At 37.6% G+C, this 12,500-nt stretch overlaps 1 protein-coding gene across 2 annotated transcripts in view; it reads left to right on the top strand.

The window, feature by feature from the left end:
• The window catches only part of LOC138014225 (serine/threonine-protein kinase 38-like), a 21,341-nt gene that overhangs the window by 8,521 nt on the left and 320 nt on the right, over positions 1 to 12,500 (top strand). For both annotated transcript variants that reach the window (XM_068861249.1, XM_068861250.1), the window contains exons 6-15: positions 2,240 to 2,357; positions 2,480 to 2,516; positions 3,548 to 3,650; positions 3,757 to 3,821; positions 4,117 to 4,234; positions 6,007 to 6,039; positions 6,323 to 6,413; positions 8,217 to 8,306; positions 8,516 to 8,604; positions 10,304 to 12,500. The exon at positions 10,304 to 12,500 is cut by the window's right edge and continues 320 nt beyond it. In XM_068861249.1, the coding sequence (XP_068717350.1) occupies positions 2,240 to 2,357; positions 2,480 to 2,516; positions 3,548 to 3,650; positions 3,757 to 3,821; positions 4,117 to 4,234; positions 6,007 to 6,039; positions 6,323 to 6,413; positions 8,217 to 8,306; positions 8,516 to 8,604; positions 10,304 to 10,422 (863 nt within the window). In that variant the 3' untranslated portion in view covers positions 10,423 to 12,500. The remainder of the gene's footprint in view (positions 1 to 2,239; positions 2,358 to 2,479; positions 2,517 to 3,547; positions 3,651 to 3,756; positions 3,822 to 4,116; positions 4,235 to 6,006; positions 6,040 to 6,322; positions 6,414 to 8,216; positions 8,307 to 8,515; positions 8,605 to 10,303) is intronic.

Genomic DNA, 12,500 nt, shown 5'->3' on the forward strand with positions numbered 1-12,500 from the left:
AGGGCTTAAATATGCCCTGGGGTGGGCTAACTCCAAGAGAGGTTGGATTGTAGGAGGAGTCCCAGATGGAGGCTGAGGCTCGGAAGATGTGCAAAGACCTTCAACCAAGACAGCTGAGGTAGTGGAGTTATGCCCTTGTGACATTTCAGGCATATGACCATGTTGCCTGGAAAGAAATGTGGGGAGATGAGTGGCTGGGCTAAGGGTCTGAGGAAGAACTGCTGGGCACGTAGAAACTGCTGACTGCAGGAATGGAACCCAAATCATCAGTAAATGCATGACTGTACAATGGCCCACTACCATAGGCATGTGTGAACGAGGAAAAAAATGAACAGGGCCATCTGGGCGTTGAGTGCCCACAACTGGAACTTAAACTGGAATGTAACAAACTGGAACAACAAACCACGGCTTGGGGACAAAAGCCACTATTAAAAGTATGTGCACAATCAAATGATGAAGAGAGCAGGGGCTCAGCGCTGCTGATGTTTTTTTCTGGTAGGGGTGGGTGACCGAGACTGGCGTTCTCCCTACATAGACTGTTAAGGGCAGGCTTGCCGTCAGTGCTCCCCGCTGCAGACCTCACAGGCGTGGCGAAACCCACAACGGCCAAAAGGCCAACGGCATTTCCCTGTGTTCCAGGAATGGCAAAACTGGGAGGAATTGGGACTGTGGTCCTGACCGGTAAGGGCTGCGTGTACTCTGAGTTGACGAGAACTTGATGTCAAAGAGGTGTTGCTTGGGACCACAGTATGAAAATTGTTAAGGTTGTGGTTCATCTTGAACCAATCCCTTAGACTAGAGGCTGTATCATATTGTTGCCATTCTCGTCCTGGAAATTTATTTGACTTCTGGATTATTAATAACTTATACTGTGACAGATCTGCCCATCTCAATGGCTGTGAGGCACATAGAACAAGCGATTAGATGGTGAATGCTTCGACCCAGGTGAGACTAATCTTTAATCTCCATCATTCGTCTGCTGGCAGGGGTGACAACTAGTTTACTGTCCAAGAACGTTGAGTTTCAGTCTCGTTAATCCTGAGATTATCTGGAAGAAGGTCTGTGATTTTGACAAATTGACTGCTAATAATCTTGCTCACAAGTTTGTTGGGAATGGGGGAGTAGCTGGGGCCAATGACAAAATCTCTTCCGACAAGTGGGACCGAAGTGGAAATGGTGGGGAAAGACAAAATGACAGAGCCCCCAACTCTAGTTGACTGGTAACACACTGGAGATACTAGGGATGGGATGCCAGAAATCGGGTTTGAATAATTGCAAAAGGTGGAAATGAAACAGGAAACAGAGATGTTACCTGTAGAGGTGGCTGGGTGTTGCTGTTGGAGGCCTGAAGTTTGAGTAATTGATGCCGCTGAGGATGAGCTGAATGATAAGCTGACTGTGTTACTTGAGCTACATGCTACACCTTAAGACAAAAAAAATCCCGGTAAACAATCCGATAGGGCTTTAGACATGGCCTGGGCCAGCGTATCCCCAATGAGACATGTAGTGGCGGAAGATGTACTTGTTGAGGCGCTCGGCGAAGTGTTTGTTGACGGTTTTGTCGTGGAAGAAGAAACAGATGAAGACATAACCGGCCACATGTCAGTGGAAAGGCTGTTCTTCGTTGATCAAGACATGGTTCGTCATGGGAAAGGAAGGCAGAAAAAATAAGACAAATGCTACAATGTAACACTGAGAACAACCACTAAAAAACAAGGCCGCACAACACTCTCTCCATGTAGCTTCAAATGGCTGCTACACTGAAACCGTGTGACCTACATGAGCCTGTGCATGTACGAATGAACCGCTGACCGCTAACTAAGCAAACCATTCCATTGAGGACCTAAACGCGTGGAAAACCAGCGCCTCTTTGTTATTAACTGGGTTAAATTGCATTTGACCACATTAATGAATAAGCTGCATTCACATGCTGAAATGCTAGTGAGCCTTTGATGTCACTTTTCCTTGGATTTAGGGTTAGTAAGTTGAGTAATGGCAGGCTGTGAAATCCAAACTTTAATACACTCAAATTAAACAGCCTTTGCAATTGGATAAAACTCAAAGCTCAAACTTTTGCCAGTCAGGTGTTCAAAATCTGAAGAAAAAAAGAGTGATCTGTTTTTTTTTTTTTTTAATCAAAGGGGCACTGAATACCAGTAGTTGAGTCTGTATGATTATATTCAAGCTTATACATTCTGGACAGTAACTTCAAAGTTACAATTTATTGATGATTCTTCAGGTGATCTTATGACAATGCTCATGAAGAAGGACACCTTTACTGAGGATCAAACACAGTTCTACATTGCAGAATCAGTTCTTGCTATCGACTCTATTCATCAAGTTGGATTTATTCATAGGTGAGGCTTGTTCAAAAAATAATTGAAATGAGTCACTGATTATTGTTACAGTACAATGTAAAGTCACTCAGTATTATTATTTTTGTACCATAATAAGTAATAATTTGCTTCTGTGTTTGCAGGGATATCAAGCCTGACAATTTATTGTTGGATAGTAAAGTATGATCCTTTGATTCCTCCACTTTAGTTTAAATGGAAATCCCTGCATGGGTCCAAATCAAACTGTCAGTTTTATTAGCGTTTGTGTGTTTTGGCTGAAAAACATAGCCTTTAAGTTAGGATAATAATAAACAGTTACTGTGTAATAGTAGGGACTGGCTGGAGACGACACAAGTATTGTACAAAGTAACTCCATTATTATTTTCATAAGGCAATTGTACTCAATATCATTAATTTAACCTATTGATTGCTAGGAGTGGGTCTTTTAATAAAAATAGATTTTACTTGTCAATAGGGGGAAGGGGGGGGGGGGGTACATGTAGCCACAGATACATGTAGCCACTTCATACATCCACTCAAAAACTACATGTATGTTGGTGGTAGGGGGGCTGGCTTGATGTACATGTAAGTTGAGGACCTGCACTGTACATTGTAGGGATCCTTCAGGAGACAGTGGACTTAGGAGAGAGTGTCACACTGATCCAAAAAAATTAACCTATCATTCATAATAACTTTGTTCCCCTTTATCCATTGTTTCCATCCCTGTACTTGTAGCATGTTGTTCAAAATATTTATATGTAGATGATCTGGTACACAGGTATTCTTTTCCAAGAGACTTTTCAGTATTAATATTTTTCGTTGGAGGATAGACTGTATTCATAAATGGCAGCCAATAAAGATTCTTCCTTATTTGTCTTCATGCCAATGAGACCAACTAGCTTTGCTGCAAAGCAACATTTCTCTTGTATTTTGTCCATGCAAATAAGGCTAGTTGATCTTATTAGCACCAGGAGGAAGGAATAATTTATTTCATTTCAATACAGTCTATGGTGTCACACCAAAAGGAACATCAGAAATACAAATACAATGTACACTGTAAAACTACCTAATTAATTAAATTAAATGTACAGCAGTGAAGCTTCCAATAAACATATTGAAAGTTTTAAACTAGGGTTCAGAAGACTGTCTCAAGTTAGGTTAAATGTTTAAGAAATTAAATTTTGTTACGTACATGTACAATTTCTGTTTAGGGCCATATCAAGTTAGCAGATTTTGGTCTTTGCACTGGTCTCAAAAAAGCACACAGAACAGAGTTTTACAGAGAAATATCACCTAGTGACATGAAAGATTTCAGTAAGTAACATCAATGCCACCAGTAATGAAATTAACCCTAGTAAAGATCCAAAGAACAAAAAAATGGTGATCAAAGACAAAAGAATTATCTTGATTCTCCTTGCAGCATCGACCGAACCATTAGATACAAAAGGCAGAGCAGCAACATGGAAAAAGAATAGACGGCAGTTGGTAAGCTTCATCGTGGAAATTATGTTCATTTTGTCAAAGTGGAACAGATAATAAATTTTAGTTCTAAGTTAGTGAGTGTGCTTGATTTTGGAATAATAACAGTCCATAAAATTTCCCTACAGCTTCAAACTCTGACTTAATTAGGAGGGAGGCACTTTGAAAGCGTGACCACTTAATATTTAGGAAATGGTAGATTGACTAACATGATAAGTTTACTTTTCCTCATCCTTTTTACACAGAGTCTTTGTCTTCAACTTTTTACCTAAACTGTATTGTATGTCCCATTCAACCATAGGCTTATTCAACCGTAGGGACACCAGATTACATTGCTCCAGAAGTATTTCACCAAAAAGGGTATAATAAAAGCTGCGACTGGTGGTCATTAGGCGTAATCATGTACGAAATGCTTATAGGTATGCACTTTTGCACAGTTATGATTTGTTATGTCTTTATGTCCCCCTTACATGTACATGTACCTTGAAATATCAACTTTTCCATCGGCTATAATAATCTCTTCTTCCAGGCATTGACGTATCAACAATTACTTGGCTGGCCATGTTTACATGTACTTTGAAAGTGGCTTGTCCCAGAGAGGAACTTGTGAAAGACATGATCTCTGAGATGACGTTGCAAAATTCCCGTATTTCAAATTTTATTTGATTAAAACTGGAATGTCATCTCAGGGATAGAATAATGCGTTGTTTGGTTGACCTTGAGAAAAGTGACCATTAAAAGTGAAGTAATTGCAATTTACACTGTAGTTGACTTATATCAAATTTTAAAAAAATTGAGGATAGTGGACATTTTAATGGAGGGGATACCTCAAACCCCTTAGGACACCCCCAGCTGACAAGTAAAATAGTCTGATGTTAGACAGAGTAAAATCTGTCAAGTCTCACTCCCAGGGTTCAATGGGTTAAAGAGGGTTTTCCACATGTGGCAAACTGTTTTCAAAGTCAGGGTTTTGGAGACTCTTATTACTTGGTGTGAAAAGTCAATAATAATAATAATAATATTATTATTATTATTATTATTATTATTATTATTATTATTATTATTATTATTATGATTATTATTGTCATGGCTAATGCCTGTCGCAAATACAGCAACAACACAGCTCAACAAGGTCAAACCAAAAGTATACTAGGGGCGTCCCTGGCTGCTGCTTATTATGAATATATGGTCCATGTGTAACCATGGAGCACAGCTTACAGCCAGTTGTAATCACCTGTATGCTGGTGTTTCCTGAGGGAGGAAAACTGAAGGACCTGGAGAAACACCCTTGGAGCAGAGTAGAGAACCAACACAAACTCAACCCACTTGTGGTGTTGGGGCAACTTGGGCAACATTGGTGGGAGGCGAGTGCTCTCACCACTGCGCTAACCATGCTCTTAATTTCACTAATGTGATCTAGGTGATGTAGGAAAAGAGGGAAATGGGTTAAAGTTTTGACCACATACCGTATTATATCATTTCATTCAACCCCCCTTCCCATATGGCGTAGTTTTTTCTCAGTTGTGAGAAAATTATCAAAACAGTAATTATGACCCGTTTTCCCAGTTTCAAAGCCTTGAACCATGCAAGCAAAAAGATTTAAAAGCAACAAAGCTGTAAGGGGTGCAGGGATGGTGCACTCACCTCCCACCAATGTGGCCCGGGTTCGATTCACAGATCCGGCGTCACATGTGGGTTGAGTTTGTTGGTTCTCTACTCTGCACCGAGAGGTTTTCTCCGGGTACTCCGGTTTCCCCTCTCCTCAAAAACCAAAATTTGACTTGATTTGTGTTAATTGTTAATTTCAATTTACAGTGTCCCCAATTAGTGCTTCTGCGCTAGAAAGACTAGACACTCAAACAAAAATGATAATTTCTACTTGACTGTTCCATTTTTATTTCAATAATTTGCCTCCTTACAATTTTTTTTTTTTTTTGGAAAAAGTTGGCTGATTTATTTGGACACTTTACGGGCAGTTGCGTGACTGGTCAGTGAGAATTGAAGCTTTTTCATCCAAAATGAAGCAGATTTAATTGCCAGTAAATGTGGGTGCAAAAGGCCCAAGAATGTTTCCAACCATAGTTAGTAAAGGGTTGATCATCCTTCCATTTGCCTTTTATTTCCATTAGAGCTTAATACACGCTGTATATGTACCTTGAATAACTTTAGTTGTGTATACAAAATGTTTCAGGTTATCCTCCATTTTGTTCAGAAAGTCCACAAGGTAATTAAAATTTTAATGCATCATTTTACTTCTCACATTTACGTTTTAATATTAAATTTTACCCTTCGCAACAATATTATAATAATGACTGCAGCTCAAGATTGTCTTCGAGAAGTTAGGAGGAAATCTCAGAGGTCATCCTTAGTAATAAAAATGAACTTAAGGACTGTTCAGTGTTGATAAATGATTTTATTAACAGTTATTAATTTTTACCAAATTAATAATAATTATGACTATAACACCAGACGAGTTGATTTTAATGATTTCTGACTGGTTATCTTAGAAACATATAAAAAGGTGATGAATTGGAGAGAGACACTAATCTTCCCACCTGAGATGCCCATTTCAGACAATGCAAGAGACTTGATTGAGAGGTACAGCCAAGTTACAGAACTTGAATGTACACTAATTATAACTTAGGGTGCGTTTGTTTTGGGAAAATCCAAAAACAGATTTCTGATCTAGGATCAATGGATTCTTCAGCGTCAAAAAATCGCAAAATCCGAAAAAGGATTCTTTTCCATGACAATGCAAACAAACAAACAAACCCAGAGTTGCATGCAAATTAAACAAAAAAATAGCGGTTAAGTTTGTTTTGGAGAAATTCTTAAATGAAAATGCCACCAGAAAAAAATTACGAAAACATGCTTTCTTAGCTGTAAGAAAGGTGCTAACAATATTATTTCTGTCAAGAAACTTTTAGTGTAATTTCTGGTGTGAAATTTGTAGGAGACTTAACTATTTTCGACCTGTTCATGTCTTCGATCGTACGGTAAAAATGGCGCGAGAAAAACATTTGGGCTAAATTGTCACGTACGGTAGCTGTTGTGTGCCATTTTTGCATGGAAAATCGCTTGTTAAAAATATTTTTTTCAAATCCTTCCCCAAAAGAACGCTGAATTGATGAATCTCAAAAATCCGGCTTTAGATTTAATCCGAAGTATCCTTCTCGAGTGTGGATACTTTGGATTCGTGATCTGTTTTTGGATTTCACCAAAAAACGCAAAATCCGTTTTTGGATTCAAGAATCCGTTTTCAGATTTTCCCACAAAAACGCACCCTTAATTCACCACTTTATTACATTTACCTTGTTTTTTTTTTTGTTTTGTTTTTTTAATCTCAGGCCATCCCCCATTTTTTCTCCGTTTAGCGTTGTCTGACCGCCCCAAATTTTTGGCATTTTCACAAAAAAAAAAAAAATTGGTAACAAGGTTTTTAGACCATTTTTATGTTGCATAGGAGTTTCCATGGTTGATCCTTTTTCCCACACTGTCTTATTTTGCAACAACATCCACCAAAGTTTCCGCCATATTGATTTTGGGTTCATGTCTTCTTGACTCCAATTCCGAGGCTGCTTATGATTTTTTTTTTTAGGGTTTTTGTTTTTTTCAGTTCAATATCAGGAACTGCATTTGACACTAAACGGAAAAAAAAAGAGGGGATAGCCTTAGGAGATAACAATATGGTTTTGACCTGTAGTTACTACCTGAGTTGGCTCCAGACCAACATCAGGTCAACTTTGTTTCTCAGCCTTCTCATTAGAATTTTCAACAGCCGCTGCTGGCTATTTTCTACCGTAACTGCAACTGATTTACAAACTGATCTTCTAAATGGGAGAATTTTAAAGCCACAACACATACAAGCTTATTAAGCGACACCCTTGACAAGTGTTGTGGGTTACAGGTTCAATTGAGAACCCTGGTTTCTCACAGTGTATTCCCCATACATGTACTAAATCTTTTATAAGGAGGTCAAGCCAAGAAGGCTCACGTGGCAATATTGATCAAAAGAGCCACATAGGGTGATGGAAATTTACAGCAGTCCTCGCCCAGCAGGCTCCACCCAGTATTTTCTTACCAACATTACCTTCTATTTTATTAAAAAAAAATTAATTAAATCTTTTGTGAAACAGTAATGGTATGGTTTGAATCCAGGACTTATATATAAATATAATCTTTGCACCATTTATGTAAAATTGCCCAGAAGAGCAAAGTACTTGTACTGTATTAAACAGAAGGCTTCAGAGGATTGTTCGTGCTCAATGATAGCGCCCTCAACAACATCCTTTACCTCAGGACTACATCCACCTACTTTAATTTAAGAAATCTTATTTCATCCTAAGAAATGTTCCAAATTATTGTAATACATTATCTTTATATTGTACTACATTAAACCAGATGGTGCTGTGATCCAGATAAGAGGCTCAGCTACAATGATGCTATCAAAGCTCATCCATTTTTCAATGGGGTTGATTGGCAAAATATTAGGTGAGAATACAGTGTATTACGTTTTTAAACTCCAGAAGTGATGGCCCAAGACTCTGAAAATAAGGTACATTGTACGTCTTTGCAGACAGTGCTCTCTGCACAAGTTTCTTTAGTTTGGTCTCCCACAAGATGAAGATTTAAGGATTTGTGACTCAATAACTGACCAGAACTAACCAAGGAAAAGTAACTGTTACTCAAATTTATTTCAGGGATCGACCAGCTGCTCTTCCAATTCATGTAAAATCAATTGATGACACTTCAAATTTCGACGAATTTCCAGAGTCAGACCTGGATTCAAGTAAGCTAATCACTCTATACTATTTTCAGAATGAACACAAAAACATTCTCAGCTCTTTTCTACTTTCCATCAACGCAATCAACGGGAAAACAGATTACAGTTTGCTTGTAAAATAAAATCAGCTCAGACGAGTTCTTTTCTTTCCTTTCAACTGATTTCAAAGTCATGTAACAGGCACTTCTTTCATTTCTAGCTTAACACTAATCAGATCGTGACATCTTTAAAAATCATTCTGTTTTAGGAATTCTTGCATGCTACTTCAAAAAAATTGTATTACCCTGGTAAATGTTGTTGATAATGAAGTATTCTTGTTTCTTACATTTGAAAGTAACATTACTATAACATAAGATGATGATGATGTTTCAACTGGCAGGCGCACTACTAGTCTTTGTCAGGCAGTGAGAGGTTCACATCTCAAGCAACCACATTAATATTGTTCAAAAAAGGAAATGCTTAATTATCACTAAGCCTAGAATATTACGGGCTAATTTCTGCAATACGTCGTACCTTGGAAAAACTGTTACAATTGCAAACCGAGGAAACTTCCTCCACTGCAGTGGACGTAGAGAGTATAACATGTAAAACAATATATAAATTGCTCATCAATCGCACAAATCTTGTCCCGCCTACAGCAGACAAAAAACTCATCAACTGAGGTGTACTCGCTTCCTTTTAGTGCCACAAAGGAAGTTAAATTATCTGTTCTCCAATATAAGATAATACACAATATTCTCAGTACCAATAATCTGCTTCATAAAATGAAAAAGATTGATTCGCCTGACACTAAGCAATCCATTTCTCACCTATTTGTGCACTGTACAATGGCAGTATCGTTCTGGAACAAGTTTACCGAGTGGTACCGAGAACTATGCAAGGAAAATGGCATGACGACCCTTACTGAACTAGAAATAATTTATGGTGTCTTAAAAGCCTCATCTTCGCTTCAAACCCTCAACCACCTTATCCTTATCGGCAAGTACTTCCTTTTCATCTGTGCCAAAAATGAGAAAAAAATACCTATTTGCAGACTTTGTCGCTTCCGTACAAGAAAAAATAGACCTAGAAAAATATCGCCACACGCGAAAATAAACATAATAACTTCAACTCGAAGTGGAAAGACTTCATGTAGCAGTAAACAACTACAATCTTGGACAAAACTCTTCGGACAAATTCTAGCTTAAGCATCATTTGGCCCGCACTCACAAAATAAATTGGTCCTTCCCCCCTTCCCATCATACCAATGTTAATACTGTGCAAGCCTTTGGTCGCTTTCTAAAACAACATTGGAATGGGGGGAGTGCAGAAAGTAGGAAGATTTACTCTTTATCACACAGACAAATTAGAGCGTCACATTTTCCCAACGAGTTTTGTCCAAGATTGTAGGTAAAATAGTGTATTTGTTCGAAATTGTATACGTAAATAATTTAGGTAATGTAAGTAATCCGCACTGTTTTCTAAGTAAATAATGTGATGGTCAGTTATCAACATTATTTTTAACGTATTTAACGTCAGTTATTGAACCGTGCTATATTGTAAATGTAGAAATGTGTTGTCCGTAATGTATGTACCATATTGCTTGTAGTTAAATGCCTCTAAACCTTTGTAATTAGTGTTTGCAAAAAGTGTAATTAAAAAAAAAAAACTAAGCCTTTTGCAAAGACTGAGAACCCTTCTCACGACCTTTGTTTTTTTTCCCCAGACTGGTTTAAAGACACAAAAATAGACGCTGCTGGAGGAAAGGATTGGGTGTTTTTAAACTATACCTTCAAACGATTTGAGGGGCTCACACAAAGAGGAGTCAAGCTTCCTGTGCTGTAAAAAATAATAAGTATCATGCAAAATAGAGTGATGGTTATTTTCCTACAATTTTTTGAAAAACAAAACCATGACATTAAATAATGAACATTAGAATGTCATTGCACTACTCTGACACTCTTTCAAGAAGGATATTGTGCGTCCATAAATTTTCTCTTTCAGAAGTTGCTTTTTAAATGGCCCACCTTCAATCGACAGGCTTTTCAACCCTTCATTTTGGTTATGGAAATTCACATTGCTTATAAATCGTAGCAATCTAATTGCAATGGATGAATTTCAGTGGGATTTTCCTGTATGAAAATAGTTCTGCGGCATGCAATGCTTGTCGGTTGAAGGTGAGTCTTTCATATAGCAGTGGAAAGTTTAACATAGAGCGGTTTTCAATTGAGTGTCGAAAGTAATTAGATAATTACTTTGGTTTATAATTACTTCACTCAGTGATTGGTTCAAAGTTCTCGCGCCATTTTTTTCAACCAATCAGAAGTGAAACCAAAACTAATCGTGACTCGCGCGTGCACATTTTCCCGCCCTTTGTGTCGGCTACGTGTAATTACTTCGAGTTTTGATTGGTTTGCTGGATTGTCTCGTCCTTTTTGATTGGCCAAAGTAATTACTTTGGTTTTGGTTTTACGATACTCAATTAAAAATCGCTCTAAAAACATGCTATTAAAGGTGAGATTGCTATTAAGGCCCAAGTGACCAATCAACCACGGATGTATACAGAGCTCTGTAGAAAGAAAAATCTGTCTGAAGTATTTTACAAGACCTTGTTTCATTTTTCTTGGTTTTAAATATTGAATCACTTTTTTGCCACCAGAAAATCGTATGAGTTACTGTATGTCTTTTGCTGATCTTTATTCTGGATAATCATCCACACAACAAAGGAAGGGGGCACAACTCCTTTCATAGTGCATTAGCATGTTTCAAATTGTACGTAAAGATTACCATGTAATCAGTTAAGGTAGCATGTGGTTTGCCAGGTTGAATAATGTGAAAAGAGTTATTCTCAGGTTTAAAAATGCACTTTTCTATCATCGGGTTAAAATAATAATTGTGTCATGTAAATATTCTTCAAGCTGGTAAGTTGTGGCGTCAAAGAGTCTTTCAAAGCTATTTTCGGAACAATGTCATTTTGGAAAGGAGATTGGCATTATTGCATGAACGTTTTATATAAGATAGGAGCTGCCACACAACGATACAAAATCAATACAACTGTGTTTAGTACAGTACGGTTTATAATGTACACAATGTAATTTCTGGACTAGGTTTTGTTCTAAACTACGAGGGTCATGGACTGAATAATCAAAAAATTGCTACAAGGTAACTAGTACAGTGGATGAGTAATCAAATGGTGACGAGTGAAATTAGGGAATACTTTCACAAGTATACCATTTGATTAGCTATTGATATCATACGTTGAAAAGATGCAATTTTGGCACCGCAGGAAAAGTTGCCATGGCAACATTGTAATTTCACATATGAAATTACAAATTAACGTTGAAATTTAGCACCAAGATTAAGGAGTAATTTGTCACCCAAACATTATTTTTTTACCACAATAAGATTTTAAGTTGTCGATGATTTATGTGCTCAGTTTTTGAACCTTCAAGTCCAGTTCCCTGTGCCAGTGCTTGGAACATAGATACAATAATAATATTTATTAATTTTGATTGTACTACTACAATACTGCATTCATAATTATTTTACGAGAAGACTGTTACTGAATTAGACATTATTTAATGTAATACACGCACCAGCCACCTATCAATAGGTCGTTGACAAATCAGAAGTTCAGGTAATGTACTGGATTAAAGGGGATATAGATTGATAACCCATTGACAAGTACAATCGTCTGGTGTTCTACAAAGCAAAATCTAGACAGTTCACCCATTGACTCGTTGGAGTTAATGAGTTAACTAGCATGAGGGGAAAACGTGAAAACAGACCAGAAACAAACATGCATGTATTTTCACTGGCTTAGGGAACTGTCGCAAGTGAATAATGGCAAATCTTTTTATCAATCATGTAGGATTTTCACATGTGCCAGAAGGAAGAGGCTTTGCCTCTATCTTTCCAAGCAT

Source organism: Montipora capricornis, chromosome 8 (assembly GCF_036669925.1).
Source record: "Montipora capricornis isolate CH-2021 chromosome 8, ASM3666992v2, whole genome shotgun sequence".
Classification (NCBI taxonomy): domain Eukaryota; kingdom Metazoa; phylum Cnidaria; class Anthozoa; order Scleractinia; family Acroporidae; genus Montipora; species Montipora capricornis.